This window comes from Lytechinus pictus, chromosome 9, assembly GCF_037042905.1.
Source record: "Lytechinus pictus isolate F3 Inbred chromosome 9, Lp3.0, whole genome shotgun sequence".
Taxonomy (NCBI): Eukaryota; Metazoa; Echinodermata; class Echinoidea; order Temnopleuroida; family Toxopneustidae; genus Lytechinus; species Lytechinus pictus.
In genome coordinates, this window is record NC_087253.1 from 13,206,596 (window position 1) to 13,228,874 (window position 22,279).

Below are 22,279 nucleotides of genomic sequence, written 5' to 3' on the forward strand. Positions count from 1 at the left end.
ATCATGATTACAAAAATTTACTTATAATGTCCTTTTTTGGTCTGCATATCAAAAATTTTCAGCTCGCGCTTCACTCTCGCATTATTTGCGCAGTGACATACATATCCGTTTAATGGCACTGTCTTTAAAATGTCCCTATTAGGTCAGTATACCTGGCAACCACTAAGTGACTCAAATATTTTGCTGGTGCCCCCCCCCCCATGCCGTGACTCACGGTACGCCACTGTATATACATTTACTTGGATAAGAGACTCTGAGTTAGTGCTACAAGTCAGGCGACATATTCGGGTTCGATTCAGTCTAGTTCGGAGCGCCATGTTCGGCGAACTTCGGTTCGTTTCGGCTCCGTTCGGTCAACTCACTTGTGGACACCTGTATACCACGTGACACCAATCATTGCATTCACTATAACATCTACAGGAGTGACGTCAAGAATAGCCTGTGGATCACAGAGCACTGTAGTTACCAACCCTTTACCAACCTACAAGGAGAGAGAGAATACCACACAGTAAAAACTTAATTTTTAATAAATTAACTTTACAGTACATGTATTTGTACGACACATTAGAAAACCACATTTCATTTACGGAAGATTGAATAAGCATTAAGTGGTTTAAGCTGCTAAACAACTACTTTTCATACAGTAAACAGCTTATATATAAATCTTAAACAGCGTTTCATTGTGAATGGACTAGCATATTTTATCATATTATGTAAGTATTAACATATACTATATTATCTTAATATGATCCGTGATGTAACCACAATTGGCCGAACCAATACAAGTAGAGGTCCGTAACACTTCGCAGCCACTGGCTGCTATGTGTCACGCGCTTTGGTCAAAACGATATCTCTGAACAATCACGGATGAAAGAAACTTTAGAATACATGAAAAAAAAAAATAATAGCTGGCTTTATAAAGCGCTTTTTGCAAGAGGATACGAAGCGCTGCTATTATTACCCCGGCTGTAGCTCGAGCTACCATCACCGGCGCTCAGTGCATGCAAGGAATTATTCCTGCCGGGTACCCATTTACCTCACCTGGGTCGAGTGCAGCACAGTGTGGATAAACCCCAATATAATGGGTAATTGATACACTAAACATTAACACTGAATGTTGCCATTTTCCCTTCGAATCCATATTTTTTCCCTTATTAGGCCTATTTAATTAAAAAAAAATTACATCCTATCTAATTCATGCGCATATGGTATATTATCCTGCAAAAGCTATCCAGAATTTTCTGGTCGCCCGTTTGAAGTGTGATATAATGGTTGTCTAACACTCGTGCCCCTTACTTGGTTGGCAGTTATTCTATTGGTTCCATGACATTTGCTCCGATGGAAAATCTGCACGTTAAGTCAAACTTAAAACCAAACCTCTAAAACTAAATAAACTATTATATAATCCTAATCTTTACATTATTCTGAACCAAGAACTCTGTTACAATCCTAATTCTTACCCTATGCCCTCTGATATAATAAGACTGGAGCAAATGTCGCAGGAGCATATGTCATGTCTCTATCCTGCTGCATCAGTCAAGAAGTAAGAAAAATAAAGTGTCTAGTAACTTGAATAAACTCAAATCAATTAACGAATGTTATCGTTTCTCACAAAATTCCTTTCTAAACTTGAAATCTTAAGCAGCCTCAAAAGAGTGGTTAGGTCTACCCTAAGTTTCCCACTTTCGAACTTCTAAACACAGACGGGGTATTATGTGCAATAAGACATTTATTATTTATTGTTGGAGCAGCATGGTTATTTTCCATTTAAAGCTCGGGATGACTTATTGTATCCCCCGAACGAAGTTCGGAGGATACTATGGATTTGGCCTCGTCGCGCCGCGTCAACCGCAGAGATTTCTTGTGAGCGCTCTACCATTTCTTATCCGATTATCTTCACATTTGGCATGAAGGTCCATTATGGTAAAGCAAAGCTGCCTATTGATTTTTGGGGTGGGCGGAGACATCGTTGCCATGGTAACAAGAGTTTTTGTGGAAATAGCAGAGATGTCCTTGTGAGCGCTCTACCAGCTGCATTTCTTCTCGGATCATCTTCAAATGTGGCATGAAGGTCCACTATGGTAAAGCAAAGCCGCCTATTTATTTTGGTGTGGGCGGAGACATCGTTGCCATGGTAACAGGAGTTTTTGTGGAAATAGAATAGATGTCGTTGTGAGCGCTCTACCAGCTACATTTCTTCTCCGATCATCTTCAAATGTGGCATGGCGGTCCATTATGGTTTAAGCAAAGCCGCCTATCGATTTTGGTGTGGGCGTAGACATGGTTGCCATGGTAACCATATTTTTGTGGAAAATTTGGTAAAACCTGTAACTTCTGTTTTTTTCCCCAGATTTCATAACAGTTGGCACGCAGAAGCAATATTAGAAGGTAAAGCGAAGATGCCTATCATTTTTGGTGGTGGGTCTTTATTGCCATGGTGAGTGAGTGAGTGTTACCAATAACTTTGACAATCCAATGTATCATGCTTACTTCATTCCAAGGTACATGTATCATAATACCATGCTGTTCCCATATAGAAAGTTTGTCATAACAGTTGGCACACAGAAGCAATATTAGAAGGTAAAGTGAAGATATCTATCATTTTTGAGGGGGGTCTTAGGGTTAGGTTTACAAAAATATCCAGATTACTCTATAATTATATTCCCAAACAGGTGCTACTAGACAATACTTATGGTTCTGAAGAGTCATGCTGCTGCGTCATATTATTGTCATCAAATTTGGTACCCACAGGCAAAATGTGGGCAGGGTCATTGTTGCCATGATAATTGTATTTGTCAAATTTCTGTGTGAGCTCTATATATCGCAATGATGGATGATGCGATTGGTTCGGGGGATACATGTGCTCGGCTGCGCGACCCGCCGAGCATCTCTAGTTCTTTTTCTAATAATAATGTTTTTACTTACTGCAACAACGAGTCCACTTGCACCCAGTATGTTATCTACCCAGCCCTGAAAAAGGGAAAATCAAACAAAGTTATAAGATAAAACAGACATGATAGATTTCATGGAAAATGTATTTATTTATAGGTTTATTTTATTTTATTTCAATTTTTTATTTATCTATTTATTTTTTGGGATTTAATGACGTCATTGTGTGGCATTGTTCAAGGCTGAAGCCATCGCATAGCATGCCTTGGTGAACTGCAGTTGGCACATCTCTGACAACTCTGTATAACGTATTAAACGTATTCCTATATCTTCTGAGAGGGGGCGCTATCGAATTCTGACGTCATATGCATAACGTTTATAATATGATTGCCAGTAAGATGTGTAAGTGTGTGTGGGGGTGGGGTGAGTGGGTAAAATTATGGCTCTCTATACTCCATGATTTGCTAAGTTGGAAACTAAGCAAATAACTGACACATGCGTGTATTTCGAATTATATAATTTGCCTAAACTGATTGTGAACCTCAATTTCTCTTTTTCTAAGCGAGTTCTCACATACAAAGAACAAATTATGCTACTAATCATGATAATAGAAACATAAATTTATGAACAAGAAAACAATCACATTCACTAATAATAAGTAGCAAATTAATTATCAAGTCAAACTGACAATGAAAAAAAACAGCTAATTACAAATCAGATAAACAAATATTATGCAACAAGTAGGAAAATGTATATTGATTGTGATTAAAAACGCTCTATTGTGCCGCGTACAGCTAATGTGAACCAAAATAAAATAAAAATACGTCAAGAAATAAAGCTACATTTTGTACATTATAAATCAATTTTGCATTAAGCAGAGTAGATCGTTTTCATCAAGAAATTTTTATATCTGTATGTAAAAGTTTGGATGGTCCCAGTGTGCTTAACCTTATGAAACCAACAAGCACAAACCAAATTGGTCGACAGATGAATGAGAATATGTTTTTTTTTTGTAACTGTCGAATAATTTTCTTGCATAAATCATGGCTAACACCTTCACAAAATCACTCAAGGCAGAAGAATTACACTTTTACTCAAACTAAAATACTATACCATTCAGTAGCTTTATGAACAGAACATTTTGAATGGGCCAGACATGGCGTATGAGCGAAATTCTTAAAAGCTGTGAGGGATTGATTAAACGAGCGAGCAAAATAATACAAAATACAAATTTTGACATAATATTCAGAAAACTAATATATTTCACCACTTTTAATTTTTTTTTAATGGTCATTATTTATTTCTCATTTTGTATTTATTCATTTAATTTTAATCTATTTTATTAATAAAATTAGGTTCTATCTATTCTTTCATTTAATCTTTTAATTGGGGAGGGGACCATGCAGCCAATAAGCCCCATCTGTACGGCAGTGCATTACTTACAGGAAAAGGCTCTTTCCACGCTGCTAAAACAGTAGACGGTCTTGTTATGCAAATTGGCAACCCCTTACCCTCTTCCATAACAACGTACTCTGCCAGAGCCTTGGTAAAGGTGTATGTGTTTGGTCTCTTCCCCAGCAGCATGGGGGTTAAGGCTTCTATCATGTCGTCCGACATCCATCTAAAATATAATGACAAAGTTGTTTGAGAATCTCAAAGATTGACTTTTGTATCATTTTTTTGTTGTTGACAAATGTTGGGAAGAAAATTTTCGAATAAAAATTCCTGGTAATAAATATACTGATCAAACTAATTTTGGAGAAATAAGTTTTATTATCAAACGGATTGTGCTCTGAATATAGATGGTTATTCTATTAAACTCAGGTCTGCAGGTGTGGTTTAGGCATGGGTAGCAAATGGTGACATTAAGGTCAAGATCCAGTGTCTGTGACGATTATGTACGTGAGGGGGTAATCAATTTACTTTGAAGTATTGCAGTATTCAAGATCTTATATGGGTCAACAGGAGGGGGTAGACAACTTACCCTACAGCATCCAAGATCTTGTATGGGTCAAGAGGAGGGGGTACGTAGACGACGTACACTGCACCATCGGCGTTATGGGGGTTGGGGTAACCTACTTAGTCTGCAGCGGCCAAGATCACGGCCCCGTCTTACAAAGAGTTACGATTGATCCGATCAATCTCAAGTATATGGAAATCCATCAATGTCATAATTTTTCTTTAGGAAATATGCACAATGTCCTTTGAAAACAAAAAGAAGCATACTAAATTGTCAAGAAAGCAGTGAATGTATATATGAATATACATCATTTCTAGAAAATATTTTGAACAAACGTGTATTTTAGATGTTGACGTTGCTGGCTTTCCATAGTTGTGATTGATCGGATCAATCGTAAGACGGGCCCCTGGTATGAGTCAACTTACTCTGCAACATCCAAGATCTTGAATGGGTCAATGGAGGGGGGGGGGGGGTTGACAACTTTCTATGCAGCGTCCGAGATCCTGTATGGGTCAATGGAGGGGGTAGACAACTTACTCTGCAGCATCCAAGATCTTGTAAGGGTCAACGGGAGGGGGTAGACAATTTACTCTGCAGCATCCAAGATCTTGTATGGGTCAACGGGAGGGGTAGACAACTTACTCTGCAGTGTCAAAGATCTTGTATGGGTCAACGGGAGGGGTAGACAACTTACTCGACTCGACCAACCCGCAACTGCTAAACTTACCCATGCTTTTGTATCTTCCCACATTGATTACTGCAATTCTGCTCTTTCTGGTATCCCACTGTCACATTTACGCCCACTTCAAAGAATTCAAAATAGTGCTGCAAGGCTTGTTACTCTTTCAAGAAAATCTGAACATGTTACACCTATTCTGAAATCACTTCATTGGCTTCCAATACGCCAACGCATCATTTTCAAAGTTCTTCTCATGACGTATAAAATAATCAATGGCCTAGCTCCTGAATACCTGTCTAATCTCATTTCTCTCCGCTCTTCTAGCTCACTCAGACCACTTCGTTCTTCAACAACCTTGCAGCTTACTTTAGGACCACGTACAAATACCAGTTATGGGGATCGAGCCTTTTCTGTTTTCGCTCCAATCCAGTGGAATAAATTACCATCTTACATCCATAATGCCAACTCCCTTGATCAATTTAAGACCTTGCTAAAGACCCACCTTTTTAATGTATAGGTATCAGTTTTTTTTTTTTTTTTTTTTTTTTTTTTTTTTTTTCCCGGTAATTTAGTTGATAGGCAGAAAACTGAGCGCTTAGAAACACCTGTATTAAGCGCCCTACAAATGTTATAATTATTATTATTATTATTACTCTGCAGTGTCCAAGAACTTGTATGGGTCAACGGGATGGGTAGACAACTTACTCTGCAGTGTCAAAGATCTTGTATGAGACAACGGGGTGGGGAAGATGATTTACTGAGCAGCATCCAAGATCTTGTATGGGTCAATGGGAGGGGGTAGGCATTTTACTCAGCAGCATCCAAGATCTTCTATGGGTCAACGGGAGGGGTAGACAACTTACTCTGCAGTGTCAAAGATCTTGTATGAGACAACGGGGTGGGGAAGATGATTTACTGAGCAGCATCCAAGATCTTGTATGGGTCAACGGGATGGGTAGACAACTTACTCTGTAGCATCCAAGATCTTGTATGGGTCAACTGGATGGGTAGACAACTTACTCTGCAGTGTCCAAGATCTTGTATGAGACAACGGGGTGGGGAAGATGATTTACTGAGCAGCATCCAAGATTTTGTATGGGTCAACGGGATGGGTAGACAACTTTGCAGCATCCAAGATCTTGTATGGGTCAATGGGATGGGTAGACAACTTACTCTGCAGCATCCAAGATCTTGTATGGGTCAACGGGATGGGTAGACAACTTACTTTGCAGCATCCAAGATCTTGTATGGGCCAATGGGAGGGGTAGACAACTTACTCTGCAGCATCCAAGATCTTGTAAGGGTCAACGGGATGGGGTAGACAATTTACTCTGCAGCATCCAAGATCTTGTATGGGTCAACGGGAGGGGTAGACAACTTACTCTGCAGTGTCAAAGATCTTGTATGGGTCAACGGGAGGGGTAGACAACTTACTCGACTCGACCAACCCACAACTGCTAAACTTACCCATGCTTTTGTATCTTCCCACATTGATTACTGCAATTCTGCTCTTTCTGGTATCCCACTGTCACATTTACGCCCACTTCAAAGAATTCAAAATAGTGCTGCAAGGCTTGTTACTCTTTCAAGAAAATCTGAACATGTTACACCTATTCTGAAATCACTTCATTGGCTTCCAATACGCCAACGCATCATTTTCAAAGTTCTTCTCATGACGTATAAAATAATCAATGGCCTAGCTCCTGAATACCTCTCTAATCTCATTTCTCTCCGCTCTTCTAGCTCACTCAGACCACTTCGTTCTTCAACAACCTTGCAGCTTACTTTAGGACCACGTACAAATACCAGTTATGGGGATCGAGCCTTTTCTGTTTTCGCTCCAATCCAGTGGAATAAATTACCATCTTACATCCATAATGCCAACTCCCTTGATCAATTTAAGACCTTGCTAAAGACCCACCTTTTTAATGTATAGGTATCAGTTTTTTTTTTTTTTTTTTTTTTTTTTTTTTTTTTTTCCCGGTAATTTAGTTGATAGGCAGAAAACTGAGCGCTTAGAAACACCTGTATTAAGCGCCCTACAAATGTTATAATTATTATTATTATTATTACTCTGCAGTGTCCAAGAACTTGTATGGGTCAACGGGATGGGTAGACAACTTACTCTGCAGCATCCAAGATCTTGTATGGGTCAATGGGAGGGGGTAGGCATTTTACTCAGCAGCATCCAAGATCTTCTATGGGTCAACGGGAGGGGTAGACAACTTACTCTGCAGTGTCAAAGATCTTGTATGAGACAACGGGGTGGGGAAGATGATTTACTGAGCAGCATCCAAGATCTTGTATGGGTCAACGGGATGGGTAGACAACTTACTCTGTAGCATCCAAGATCTTGTATGGGTCAACTGGATGGGTAGACAACTTACTCTGCAGTGTCCAAGATCTTGTATGAGACAACGGGGTGGGGAAGATGATTTACTGAGCAGCATCCAAGATTTTGTATGGGTCAACGGGATGGGTAGACAACTTACTCTGCAGCATCCAAGATCTTGTATGGGTCAATGGGATGGGTAGACAACTTACTCTGCAGCATCCAAGATCTTGTATGGGTCAACGGGATGGGTAGACAACTTACTTTGCAGCATCCAAGATCTTGTATGGGCCAATGGGAGGGGTAGACAACTTACTCTGCAGTGTCCAAGATCTTGTATGGGTCAACGGGATGGGTAGACAACTTACTCTGCAGCATCCAAGATCTTGTATGGGTCAATGGGAGGGGTAGACAACTTCAATTCTTTTCAATTCTTTTATTTCATTTCCATTCAAAACATAATACAAAGTAATATAAAGTAATACAAATCAAGTACAAGTTTACAGAAGGGCATTCTTACTTCGTAAAAAAACAGAAAAAACAGTATAATATAGAGCATAAATGGAAATGAGGGGGATCCACTAAAAAGCAAAGCTTGTAAAGTGTGGATCCCCCTTGGAAATGAAGAAAGTATAGTAGACTTATTATTATATGCGTACATATATGTATTACAGGAAAGAAAAAGAGAACAAAAGAAATCATACGGATACAAATATGATTACTGAACAAATGCAAAGCTTTTCACACAAAGAGGTATTCGTAGTAAAGGATGTGTTGCGCAAGACAGAAGAAAGGAAAGAAAAAAAAACAGTGTCCAAGAACTTGTATGGGTCAACGGGAGGGGGGTAAACAACTTACTCTGCAGTGCCCAAGATCTTGTATGGGTCAACAGGAGGGGTAGACAACTTACTCTACAGCATCTAAGATCTTGTATGGGTCAACAGGAGGGGTAGACAACTTACTCTACAGCATCTAAGATCTTGTATGGGTCAACGGGAGGGGGTAGACAACTTACTCTGCAGCGTCCAAGATCTTGTATGGGTCAACGGGAGGGGGTAGACAACTTACTCTGCAGTGTCCAAGATCTTGTATGGGTCAACGGGAGGGGGTAGACAACTTACTCTGCAGCGTCCAAGATCTTGTATGGGTCAACGGGAGGGGGTAGACAACTTACTCTGCAGCGTCCAAGATCTTGTATGGGTCAACGGGAGGGGGTAGACAACTTACTCTGCAGTGTCCAAGATCTTGTATGGGTCAACGGGAGGGTAGATAACTTCTATGCAGTGTCCAAGATCTTGTATGGGTCAACGGGTAGGGGGTAGACAACTTACTCTGCAGTGTCCAAGATCTTGTATGGGTCAACGGGAGGGGGTAGACAACTTACTCTGCAGTGTCCAAGATATTGTATGGGTCAAAGGGAGGGTAGATAACTTACTCTGCAGTGTCCAAGATCTTGTATGGGTCAACGGGAGGGGGTAGACAACTTACTATGCAGTGTTCATGGGTCAACGGGAGGGGTAGATAACTTACTCTGCAGTGTCAAAGATCTTGTATGGGTCAACGGGAGGGGTAGACAACTTACTCTGCAGTGTCCAAGATATTGTATGGGTCAACGGGAGGGGGTAGACAACTTACTCTGCAGTGTCCAAGATCTTGTATGGGTCAACGGGAGGGGTAGACAACTTACTCTGCAGTGTCAAAGATCTTGTATGAGACAACGGGTGGGGAAGATGATTTATTGAGCAGCATCCAAGATCTTGTATGGGTCAACGGGATGGGTAGACAACTTACTCTGCAGCATCCAAGATCTTGTATGGGTCAATGGGATGGGTAGACAACTTACTCTGCAGCATCCAAGATCTTGTATGGGTCAACGGGACGGGTAGACAACTTACTCTGCAGCATCCAAGATCTTGTATGGGTCAACGGGAGGGGTAGACAACTTACTCTGCAGTGTCCAAGATACTGTATGAGACAACGGGGTGGGGAAGATGATTTACTGAGCAGCATCCAAGATCTTGTATGGGTCAACGGGATGGGTAGACAACTTACTCTGCAGCATCCAAGATCTTGTATGGGTCAATGGGATGGGTAGATAACTTCTATGCAGTGTCCAAGATCTTGTATGGGTCAACGGGTAGGGGGTAGACAACTTACTCTGCAGTGTCCAAGATCTTGTATGGGTCAACGGGAGGGGGTAGACAACTTACTCTGCAGTGTCCAAGATATTGTATGGGTCAAAGGGAGGGTAGATAACTTACTCTGCAGTGTCCAAGATCTCGTATGGGTAAACGGGAGGGGGTAGACAACTTACTATGCAGTGTCCATGGGTCAACGGGAGGGGTAGATAACTTACTCTGCAGTGTCAAAGATCTTGTATGGGTCAACGGGAGGGGTAGACAACTTACTCTGCAGTGTCCAAGATCTTGTATGGGTCAACGGGAGGGGGTAGACAACTTACTCTGCAGTGTCCAAGATATTGTATGGGTCAACGGGAGGGGTAGACAACTTACTCTGCAGTGTCAAAGATCTTGTATGAGACAACGGGTGGGGAAGATGATTTATTGAGCAGCATCCAAGATCTTGTATGGGTCAACGGGATGGGTAGACAACTTACTCTGCAGCATCCAAGATCTTGTATGGGTCAATGGGATGGGTAGACAACTTACTCTGCAGCATCCAAGATCTTGTATGGGTCAACGGGACGGGTAGACAACTTACTCTGCAGCATCCAATATCTTGTATGGGTCAACGGGAGGGGTAGACAACTTACTCTGCAGTGTCCAAGATCCTGTATGAGACAACGGGGTGGGGAAGATGATTTACTGAGCAGCATCCAAGATCTTGTATGGCTCAACGGGATGGGTAGACAACTTACTCTGCAGCATCCAAGATCTTGTATGGGTCAATGGGATGGGTAGACAACTTACTCTGCAGCATCCAAGATCTTGTATGGGTCAACGGGAGGGGTAGACAACTTACTCTGCAGTGTCCAAGATCTTGTATGGATCAACGGGAGGGGGTAGACAACTTACTCTGCAGCGTCCAAGATGGTACTGGGTAGACAACTTTCTGAACAGCATCCAAGATCTTGTATTGGTCAATGGAGGGGGGGGGGGGGACTTTAATACTCCGGAGCATCCAAGATCTTGTATGGGTCAATGGAGGGGGTAGACAACTTACTCGGTGGCATCCAAGATCTTGTATGGGTCAACAGGAGGGGGGTAAACAGCCTCTTCTATTCTGGATTGGTCACAGTTGCTATATGCTGTTGAAACATGATGAAATACCTGCCAATAGCGAACAAAAAAGGTAGAATTAAGCAGTGTTAAGTGAAAAGAACTAAACATGAATCACAAAATTCACATTCTATAAAATGCGAGCATTTCATTAGCAATGTATGTGATAAGACTGTATAATGTGCAGTGTATAAATATGTCAGAAAACTAAAAACATAAACTCGTATGTTTTGCAATATAAAATTCCATTTTTATTGACCATAATGAAATAAATTGAATTAGGGTGTTTTTATGAATGTAAAAACACAATCACAATTCAACTTTTATAAACAAGTACAGTATTGCAAGGTTGAATAAAATTTATACACAAATTTCTGAACTAATACATAATGACCAATTTTACATATTCCTGTATGTACATGATCATAACGAATTGCGCAGTTATCTCAAAATAACGACAATAACAGTGGCAAATAAATATATATATATTTTTTTGTAATATAGTTCATATTACTTCCAGACTATGCATACCACAATAAAATTGTGTAAATCGCTGGGGGGTTTCTTCAGTCAAAGGAAATAAACCAGACTTTTATCTCACCTTGTACAAACTACCAGCAATTCAATGTGAAAAGGGACACAAAGTTCAAAGATTTCTTAACTGTAATTTTCAGATCATTTCAAAAGTTTTCGTAGGGTGTGACGTTCCTGACAAAATGTTATCTAATCAGACTAAGCATTGCTCTCTGAATTGCAATCACTATTCTATTATTTATTCATTTTTTAAATCAAATTTTACATTAATCATTTATTCTCAATTATGTTACATCCTTATATCTTTTGTCAAGAGGCTTAATTATATATTGTTAAGTTTATACATACGTTAGAATAGTCCTGTACCTGACTCTCAACTTCTGGATAAATATTTATTTACCAATAATTTCTCCATCCCTTTGCTGAGTTGTAAGATCTTTCTGGTTGCAAACACGTTCATCTGGAGGGAGATTCTAAAAATATAGAAAATATTAAATAAATAAGTGTTTTGTACCGCAAAATCGTAAAATAGCTTTAAAAACCGACATCCTGAAGCTTTTCGACATGGACTCAGGAGTAAAATCGCATGATTGACTAAAACACTAGAGCAAAACAATTCAGTATTTATTATGTCCGTTTTTAAAGCTATTTTACGAAATATTAAATATAAAAATCCTAATATCATTTTGTTTTCAAGTGTTAAATCATCTAATTTGTTTTTCTCATGTAAGCAAATATGCCATCACAAAGAAATGACCTGCCAGGTGCACGTAAAGGTCACACTCGCCTAATTCTAGCTAGAAGGGAAAATGTATTCATTCGACCCAACATAGCTGATTGACAAAAGCCTATTCGACACCTAACGTTGATTCTGTGGGGCGGTATGGCCCAGTTAAATAATAATAATAAACAGTTCTTGTATAGCGCATATCACGATTATGAATAATGTCTCTATGCGCTTCCAAAGGACTTGGATAGTCATCATTAAATAGTCATCAGACTTTGAAACAGAGGGTCGTGGGTTCGAATCCCAGCCACGGTATAATTTCCTCCGGCAGGAAATTGATCTGATCCACATTGTGCTGCTGTCAACCCAGGTGAGGTAAATGGGAACCTGGCAGGAATTTATTCCTTGAAATGGCACCGCGCTGAAAAGGATGCGGGGCTAAAGCCCTGGGGCGGTATTCTGAGGTCATTTTATCTTTAAAATATTTTGTTTTATCTCTTGAAATGAAATTGGTATTCTGAGATGACATTTTATTTCTCAGATAAAATCTTATCTTGTGTATCTTTGATGATACGCAACAGAGCAGTAGCTGCGTAGACATACCCATCGCGTATCTGGCAATTGCAACGCGGGTGATGTGCTTGCGCCCAAGTTACTTCATTAATAATGGCACAATTCTCAAAGTGATCCAAAATATGTATGAAAACGCAAAATCTTATGTTATGAGCAATGGACAATGGTCTGAGCTCTTTCAATGTAATATAGGAGTAAGGCAAGGAGATAATATATCCCCATTATTATTTGCAATCTTTATCAATGATTTTGACAATACACTGAGATAAAATTGCAATGGAGTTAATTTACTAACGAGTGACCTGAAAGAAAAAACTCCTCGAGAGAAATATATGTGTATATTACATAGGTTATGTAGATTCGAATCAGTGATAGGTCAATACGCCATCACGTGACCATAGCTGCGAGGATCGCATTTGTTATATTCTAGGTTTTGACGTCACCTCAGGGAATATACTGCGTTATATCCTACATAGAGTAAATCATGTATAGTGATTGGTTCAAGTAGCATCATGTGACCGAATATATTTCAACTATGATGTTGCGTGACGTCAGACCTCGATATATTTTTGGATATACCAATATTCTGACGTCATTATTTCACAAAACTGGATATCTCGGCGCACCGGCTTGCGCGCTCTCTCTCTCCCGGGCGCGCAAGTCCAGCGCGATGCGTCAGCGCAGACACTAATCTGCGTTCCGCTGGGCGCGGTGGCTCGGAGAAAAGTAGGTAATTCAACAGGACTTTGCATACTCAGCGCATAGATTTTGATTTTGGTTATAAATTATTAAAAGTAGGATATAAAGCAAATATATCAGGCGTTTCATTCGAAAGCATAGTGGGAATTATTAATCCTCGGTTGGACTGGCAAAACTACTATATTTCCCTCGGGGCTTCGCCCCTCGGGAAAAAATAGTAATTGCCAGACCAACCTCGGATAAATAATTCCACTATACTTTCTCAAAGCCCGATATATTTGTTTATTGTATTGTCAATTGCGGCGTTATATTCACTAAGGTGACGTCACTCGCTGCATACAAGTTGCGTAACAAGGTAATTGTTTATTTGATGTACGCGCCAATGTTAACGCGTCGATTGCATGAAGAACGCGCTTGATGTATTTTCAACAAAAAAAATCTATTATGACGTAGATAGATCAGAGCTGTAGCAAGAATTTCGGGTTTGAGCCAGATGATGAATGCAATTTCTGATGGCGAATCCACATAGACTATATAATATAACAGATATTGCCTGGTCTATCGTTTTAATAAATAACATTTCAACTCCCCTCCAAAGCTATATTTTTCCCTCGGGATAATATTTTCCCTCAGCGCTGCGCGCTTCGGGCAAAATATAATCCCTTGGGAAAAATATAACTCCGTCAGGGAGAGGAAATGTTATATTCAAACTCTAGGTAGGCAATATCTGTATAATATCTTAAGTTATTTACCCTATTATACGCTGATGACACCATTGTACTAGCAGAATCTGAAAATGATCTCCAAGAAGCATTAATTGTTGTACACAAATACTGTGAAGATTGGTCGTTGAATGTAAATATACAAAAATTATCGTATTCTCTAGTGGTAAGATCCGCAATATACCCATCATTACTTTCAATAATCAACAGCTAGAGGTTGTAGATGAGTATACATATCTTGGAACAGTTTTGAATTTAACCACTTTTCGAAAGCTCGGAAAAAACAAATAAGCCAAGCACAAAAAGCATTGTTCAGTTTACGTTCCAAATCAATAAAGTTGAGTTTACCAGTTGATATGGAATTAGAATTGTTTGAAAAATTGGTACTTCCGACTTTGTTGTATGGAAGTGAGTTGTGGGGTCTTGAAAGTAATATTCAAGATGTTGAAATGTTTTAAAGTCGTTATTATAAACGTCTACTTCATGTGAGTAAATTTACTGCAAACTGCATGGCAAACACAGTATCAAGAAACTAATTGAGTGCAGAATATTAAACTTTTGGATTAAAATAATCGTGAGCAAAACATCAAAATTGTCCCATACTGTTTACGATATTCTGAAAATAATGCTTGATCTGAATAAAGTTTATCAAAACCCGTGGCTAGTAAAAATCAAAAATACATTGGATAAGTTAGGTTTATCTTTCCTTTGGTTTAATAATCAGCCAATAAATCCACGGTGGTTCAAAGCAACAATTAAAACACGATTACACGATATATATTCTCAAAATTGGCATGCTGAAATGTTTTCTAATTCACTGTGCTTAAACTATCGCATTTTCAAAGGAAATTGCAGTTGTGAATTATCTCTTCTAAAATTGCCTTTCAAATACAGAATTGAAATTATAATGGATAAGTTTAATAAATAAATAAATAAATACAATATTTATGTTAACATTTTCTTTTTGAAAACACGTTTATGTATATTTGTAAATAAACAATAATTAGGTAAGGGAAAATAAGTCTTAATTCTCTCTAATTTCTAAAATATTTTTTTATCAATTTTTATGCCAAAGTCCAATATATATTAGAATAATATATTCACTTTTTATTCACATATCGGTGCCTTTGCTTTGCAGTTCCAACTTTTTCAATCCTATAACACCCATTCATTCGCCTATTTATCTATCTACCGTTATTGTTATCATTTATTTTCATTGTTGTTAGTATTGTTTCTTTTAACATTATTGTTATTGTTATAACCATCATTTATATGTTTGTTCTTTTCTTTTTTTCTCTTCCCCTTTTGTTTTTCCATCTATCTTTCCTTTCTTTTCTTCTTTTTCTTTTTTGTTTCTCCCCCTTCTCACCAATCGATTTAGAGACACACCATTCCTTTCACTGACCGTTACGTCTCTAAAGTAATTTCATGTAGTATTTATTCCATTACTCTGTAAATATGTGATTTATATATTTGTAAATACTTTGTAAACATAATTGAAATGATTTTGAATATGTTATGTTCTATATGATAGTGTCCCCAATACCCGAATTAGGGTGACATGGGTAAAAAAAAATCATTGTCATTGTCATTGATGGTCGGATGTGAAATGTAAAAATATATTTCTTGTCTACTGCAAGTAAACAATAGTCCCTCTTTTATATGATTTTTTATTCCGATTGCTTTATTGAACACACGCGTCTTTGTGACAATTATTACATGTGTGAAACCTATACAGTTTTTTTTTTATTTACCGAGGATGCAATTTTGGATCGTGAACTCTTACAATATCATACTCACCAGAATGGTGAATCATTCTCTGCAAGTCTTACAATATTCATAGCATTATATTTGGCTCCCCCAAACCCCCCCCCCAAACGTTACAAGCACAAGCATTTATGTTTTTTAAAATCATTTCGTTTGTCACGCATTTTGTACATTGAAATTAGTCAACAACTTGAAATCAGATATGAATGAGTATTTGTACTTACGATAGTTTTTCATCGAATCTGACAGTAGCTGCAACGTGAAACACAAGCTCTGTCTCCTCCTGAAGAATCCTGATGTCTTCTTCTTTTAAGGCAAGGTCGGGTTGGATGAGGTCGCTCTCGATGGGGACTAGTTTTGCCCGGAAGTTCGGCTGGGCTTCCCTGACTTTATCAAACATCTGTGGATTAGAAACAATAAATAGCAATACTGAATTCTGGAATAGTCATTGGGCCTTTTCACACGTGAATCTTGAATCATCATTGAAATGATGATTGCAATTCGTCTTTAGAATCATCGGACCTCAATTCGTACCGCAATATGAATGAAACTGAACTGGAATATAGCTCCGGAGGAGAATTTGAATTCGTGATTAGTGTGCGTAATTCTAGATTGATTTCACACGTGCTAAGATTCGTCATTAGCCTTATTTTTCACTGGAATCATCATTCAATTTACGATTTTTTTTTCTTCGGATGAAAGGGCGGGGAGGGGGGGGGGTAGTCGTTTTACAGGGACCATTATGCATGGTAGGTAATTAGTTAATTGAGTAAAGAGCAGGAGTATCTCGAATGTGAAAGGCAGCTGAATACGAATGGACAGAAGGCAACCCATCTGATTTTAAGAGTCAGATAACAAAAAAAGTGGGGGGGGGGGAGAAAACAGGTTGAAAGAAAAAGTACCAAGAGTATTTATTAATAATAATGATATAGAGTTATACCGTATAATACACTAGAGCTATTTTTACGTTGAGCGAAAAGAAGTCCTTTTGTCGTCTCCTGATACACCCACCCTTCCCCCATCCCCGAGCTCTCCTTTGCTTATATATGCCAGCCCAATAAATATATAAATAAGCTGGCATCTCTCACAAAGATGTTTCGGAAAATTATGTAAGGGCAGGGGAACCGGGGGAGGCAATTTTCAATAAACATGTAAAAACCCGAAAATTTTACCATCTAATTGTGATTTTGGGGCATGACCAGCCCTCTCCCTCCACTCTCGGCTCAGTATTCAACGTTCTAAAGTCTAAACGAGTTCTGCGATTCCCATGAAATGAAATATCGAAGACCAAATCGCAAGTAAGAACAACTTATCAGTTATAATTAAGCTAAGTCTTTTTTTTACTTTAAAAAGATTCATATATTTACACAACTTGAAAATTGCCTGTATTGCGCTTTCAATATGAAAAAATACCATAAAGCAAGGCTTCGACCTGCGAAATAGTGCTTCCTGCAGACAGAATTGCTTGTGAATGCAACCAACAAGGATCAAACACAAGTTGCAAGCTTCTGATTCGTTGAAAATCAAGTTGCGATCGATATTTGGAACTGCGATTGATTGAAAGTCCTTTTTGCAATTGGCCTTTAAATATACTTACTATGCCAGAAGTGATCTCTTTGATACGAGCGGCCGCCCCCTTGTCCCTTTTCGGTCTGACAAGGAGGAATATCTTCTTGATGTCTGGGCAACACCGAAGGAGTTTCTCTAACAGCACCTTACCAATGAAGCCAGTGGCACCGGTGATCATCAACGTCTTGCCGGCATAGAAGTCACTGACAGAGCGGTACACCATGGTGGAAGGATGACTTTTCAGGGAAAACTAATCCAAGTAAGATCAGTTTAAATCGTTATGCTAAAATATGTTCTCAGCTAACATGACATATCATCAATATATTTTATAGTCCGGTGCTTGAATAACCCACCAGGTTATAGCTGGGCACTCACAAGAATTACTATAAATTTAATTATTTTGTTGAAAAAAAAGGTTGAATCTATACCTGTATTAAGGATTGATAACGTGAATATTGTTTGTACATCTATATGTTTACACGTCAATGTTGAAACGTGTATTGGGTCATAGGCTAGAATATCCCCCGTCCCCTCAAAATGTTGTAAGAGGGACACACACGCACCACCCTCACACTGCACCTGGCACACTACATTGTACCAAGAATAGCACCACAGCACCTGGCACATGAAAGTATGTAGTTGATTTTACCTTTAAAATTCTGTTTCTGTTTCTGTTTATGGTAACTCCCGTAGGAACTCGGCAGGACAGCATTTTTGCTGGTAAACGCCAAGCTGGTATATAACCAATTACCTAGGAAACATTTTACGTCTAGGTTAATCAGTCATAGTGGCTGACGTTATAGACGACAGATATCACTCTCGGGCCTTTTTCTCAAAGTGGAGACAATGGCAGAGTTGGGATTCGAACTCACAACCTTGCGATTATGAGTCCAATGCTCTAACCACTGGACCACACGACCCGATAAATTACATGCCGTTTATTAAGAAAGTCCTTATAGAAACATACAAAGATTAAGTTTTCACTTGTTTTCACCTGAACTGACCCCCTTAACAAGTACAATGATATCTTAATTGTTATGTCACCGACGACGGTGATCATGGACGTCGGCTTTACCTTTACTTTCATTGGGTTTAGTACCACTCAACACACCTATAGCTCAATTGGGAACCAAAACACGTGGTGTTGGGGCAAAAAATAAGTACAAAGTGTAATTTAGTTTTGATACCCTCGCAAATTTGACCGTAAACACGTAGTTTTCCTAGCAAAATAGATACCCTCTGTCATTATTTTTATGTTTTGACACCCTTATTGGCGTACGTAACTTGCCCTACCATGAACAAGACATATATTTTTTACGCCCGGGGGTCACTTCCATTGACGAGCGGATACCATGCGTGACCAAAAAACACGTAAAAAGGATTTTTTTATTTATTTCAAATATTTAAAAGAAGGGTAGCCTAATTAGCAACAAGCTGTTTTCGTTGGGGCCCTCCGTAAACAAACACAAATATAAAACATGGTGACACATTCGAATATAAACAAAGAATAGAGCATAAATACTAATATTGACAAATTGATTAATGAAATAATCATAATTAACTATGGAAAATAACAAATTAGATAAAATATGATACTGTGCAAATGTTACCTTAAAGTAAATGGAAATTATATATACACATGAAAAAGATAAGATATGTACAAAATGAGGAGAAAGAATAGAATAGATTCCACCATTAGTCCCTATTACATATCAAATGTTTTTTTCCCATTTTGCCATTTCCCGTTTAAACTGTTTAATGTCTTCTATGAATCGGAGGTGTTCGGGTAATTCATTCCAATACAATGGGCCTGTGACCAAAAAAAATGATTTCTGGTAAGAGGTTGTACGAGCATATGGCACCTTGATTATCATCTTATTTGTGCTCCTAGTTGTTCGAGAGGATACTTATTCTATATAGATAAACTTTTCACAAAGCACCTGAGGAGCAGCTTCGTGTAAACATTTATGAACCATTAAGCAAGATGCTCTAAAAATACATTGTGTATTTTGGGCCAAGATAATATTTTAAAAATTTGTATAGACGGAGTTTCCCAAGAGAAATTAGACACCATGTATGCTGCCCTCTTATGTAATCTCTCTAACTTACTGTGATTGATTTCAGATCTTCCCGACCAGACGGTACAGCAATACATTATATGAGGCATTACAAAAGCCCAATATAGCTTATTCAATTGTGCTTTATAAAAATACTGTTTACAGCGACGAATAATTCCTAGTTTTTGTTTGACAATTAAAACTATACTCTCGACATGTTTTTTAAAGTCGAGATTGTTATCTATAATAACTCCTAAACATTTATATTTATAACACATTCCAGTTGACATCCTAGTAGCATCGTTTTGGTCTTGTCACTATTCAAAATCAAATTACTTTTGTTGAGCAAAGAGTCCAATTCCCTAAGAGCCCTTGACAGTTTGGGCTCAACCTCCTGCTTCGACCCCCCCCCCAAACAGAAATAGTAGTATCGTCAGCATACATATAAACGGTGCCATTTTGTACAGCGTTAGGGAGATCATTAATGAATAAAGTGAAAAGTATTGGGAATAAGATCGAACCCTGAGGCACACCCATTTATACGTTTCTTAGAGTAGATTTTTATTTTCCTAATGATACATATTGTTGGCGGTTTTTCAAGTATGAATCAAACCATTTGATGAATCAAACCATTTTTTCAAGATAGGGCATGTTACGTACGTAACGTAATAAGGGTGTCAAAAACACTAAAATAAAGAGAAAAATGTATATATTTCGCTAGAAAACTACGTGTTTACGGTCCAATTTGCGAGGGTATAAGGGTGTAGGCCCTACTTTTTTGCGCTGCCCCAATACTACGTGTTTAGTGTGTAATTTGAACGAGGTGTGTAGGGTAGTAACCAAATGAAAGTAAAGGTAAAGCCGACGTCCGTGATCACGTCCGTGACATAGCAATTGTTTAGGGGGTAAATTCAGGGAATACTTGTCAAGGGTACCGTTTTGTTTCCAATACTTGTTAAGGGTAGGGTTTCACACGCAACTACTTGTTAAGGGGTGTATTTTCAGAACATGAAAAATTCTTGTTTAGGGTTCTTTTTGAAACCCCATGGTCACGCATGGTATCCACTCGTCAATGGAAGTGGCCCCTGGGTTTTAACGTGTTTTTTGGTCACGCATGGTATCCACTCGTCAATGGAAGTGACCCCCGGATGTGTAGAGGAGAGCCACCACCTTTGAAAGTTAAAGGGATGGTCCAGGCTGGAGATATTTATATCTCAACAAAAAGAGTAAAATTCACAAAGAAAAATGCTGAAAATTCGATCAAAATCGGATAATAAATAACGAAGTTATTGAATTTTAAAGATTTGCATTATTTAGGTGAAACACTTCTAGGCATGTATTTATGAATATTCATTAGGTGGGCCGATGATGTCATATCACCACTTCTTCTTTTGTATTTCATTATATGAAATTAGGTTAATTCAAAAATTTTCTACCAAGAAATAAAACAATTGGATTGACAACTGATTAAGTGCATTAGTTATTTATTGCCGCAACTTATTTCCTCATAATGGAGACACATCATTTATACATGTGTGAAAAAAATTAAACATTTATGATTTCATGTAATAACATAAGAAAAGGGAAGTGGGGATTTGGCATCATCAGCCCACCTAATGAATATTCATGATGATGCGCATATAACTGTTTTCACAAAATATTGATAAACTTTGAAATTCAATAACTTCGTTATTTGTTATCCGATTTTGTTGAATTTTTCAGCATTTTGCTCTGTGAATTTCACTTTATTTATTTAGATATAAATGTTTTCAGCCCGGACAATCCCTCTAAGAACCCACTGCACTATTCGTGTACGAATTGTCGGTGTAGTGGTCCACCGGCATTCCCCCGTCAGTTATATCAGGAGGAGAGACCCACGGGTCATAATGATTCAGTTCGCTTTTCGCCTCCCAGGCACAGGTGACGCCGAAAAAAATAATCATAATAATAATGATAATGATGATAATAATACTAATACTAATACCATTAATAATAATCATAATAATAATTATAATAATAATATTAGGAACTTAAATACGAAAGTAGTACACAAAGCAATACATACTGGGCGTTGTAGCGTGTGCCTGTAAATCCAAGCTTGGTGATGATGTTACAAATTGATTCAGAGGTTCAAGCCCTGGTCACGTCTTTCGGATGGTGACGTCAAAGGTCAGTCCCAAACGTAAATGATCACATCTGATTGATATACATCTGAATAAACTCAATTTTGCACACACATAGGTAAATTAAAAGGCGAGCTGTCTCTATATCTATATAGTGCTGATCAGATCGCCGGCCTTATCACAGTGATGACCTTTTGCATTTATGTATGGAGATATTGAATATAGGTATTAAAATATGAACGGTTTTGCATGCTGCGCATCGATGAAGATTAGTGTGCAAGAACAGACCCTAGTTGTTAATACACATTCTATCAGTTTGAAGGGAAGAGTAAAATAAATGAACAGATATCGTGTACTGAAGGCATATTCTCCCAACAATGCCAATGACAATGCTAACAAACCTATATTT

The 22,279-nt window shown here is 38.4% G+C and overlaps 1 protein-coding gene across 3 annotated transcripts in view; it reads right to left on the bottom strand.

Annotated features, from left to right (window-relative positions):
• LOC129267719 (fatty acyl-CoA reductase 1-like) overlaps positions 1-22,076 on the bottom strand; it is a 36,244-nt gene extending 14,168 nt beyond the window's left edge. The window contains exons 1-8 of one of the 3 annotated variants that reach the window (XM_064104725.1): positions 21,813-22,076; positions 17,719-17,940; positions 16,346-16,521; positions 12,034-12,106; positions 11,044-11,150; positions 4,333-4,510; positions 2,926-2,970; positions 363-481 (exon numbers count right to left, since the gene is read on the bottom strand). In XM_064104725.1, coding sequence (XP_063960795.1) covers positions 363-481; positions 2,926-2,970; positions 4,333-4,510; positions 11,044-11,150; positions 12,034-12,106; positions 16,346-16,521; positions 17,719-17,913 — 893 coding nt within the window. In that variant the 5' untranslated portion in view covers positions 17,914-17,940; positions 21,813-22,076. The remainder of the gene's footprint in view (positions 1-362; positions 482-2,925; positions 2,971-4,332; positions 4,511-11,043; positions 11,151-12,033; positions 12,107-16,345; positions 16,522-17,718; positions 17,941-21,812) is intronic. The other 2 variants (XM_064104726.1, XM_064104727.1) reach the window with 2 other exon arrangements.
• Between the last annotated feature and the right edge of the window lie 203 nt (positions 22,077-22,279).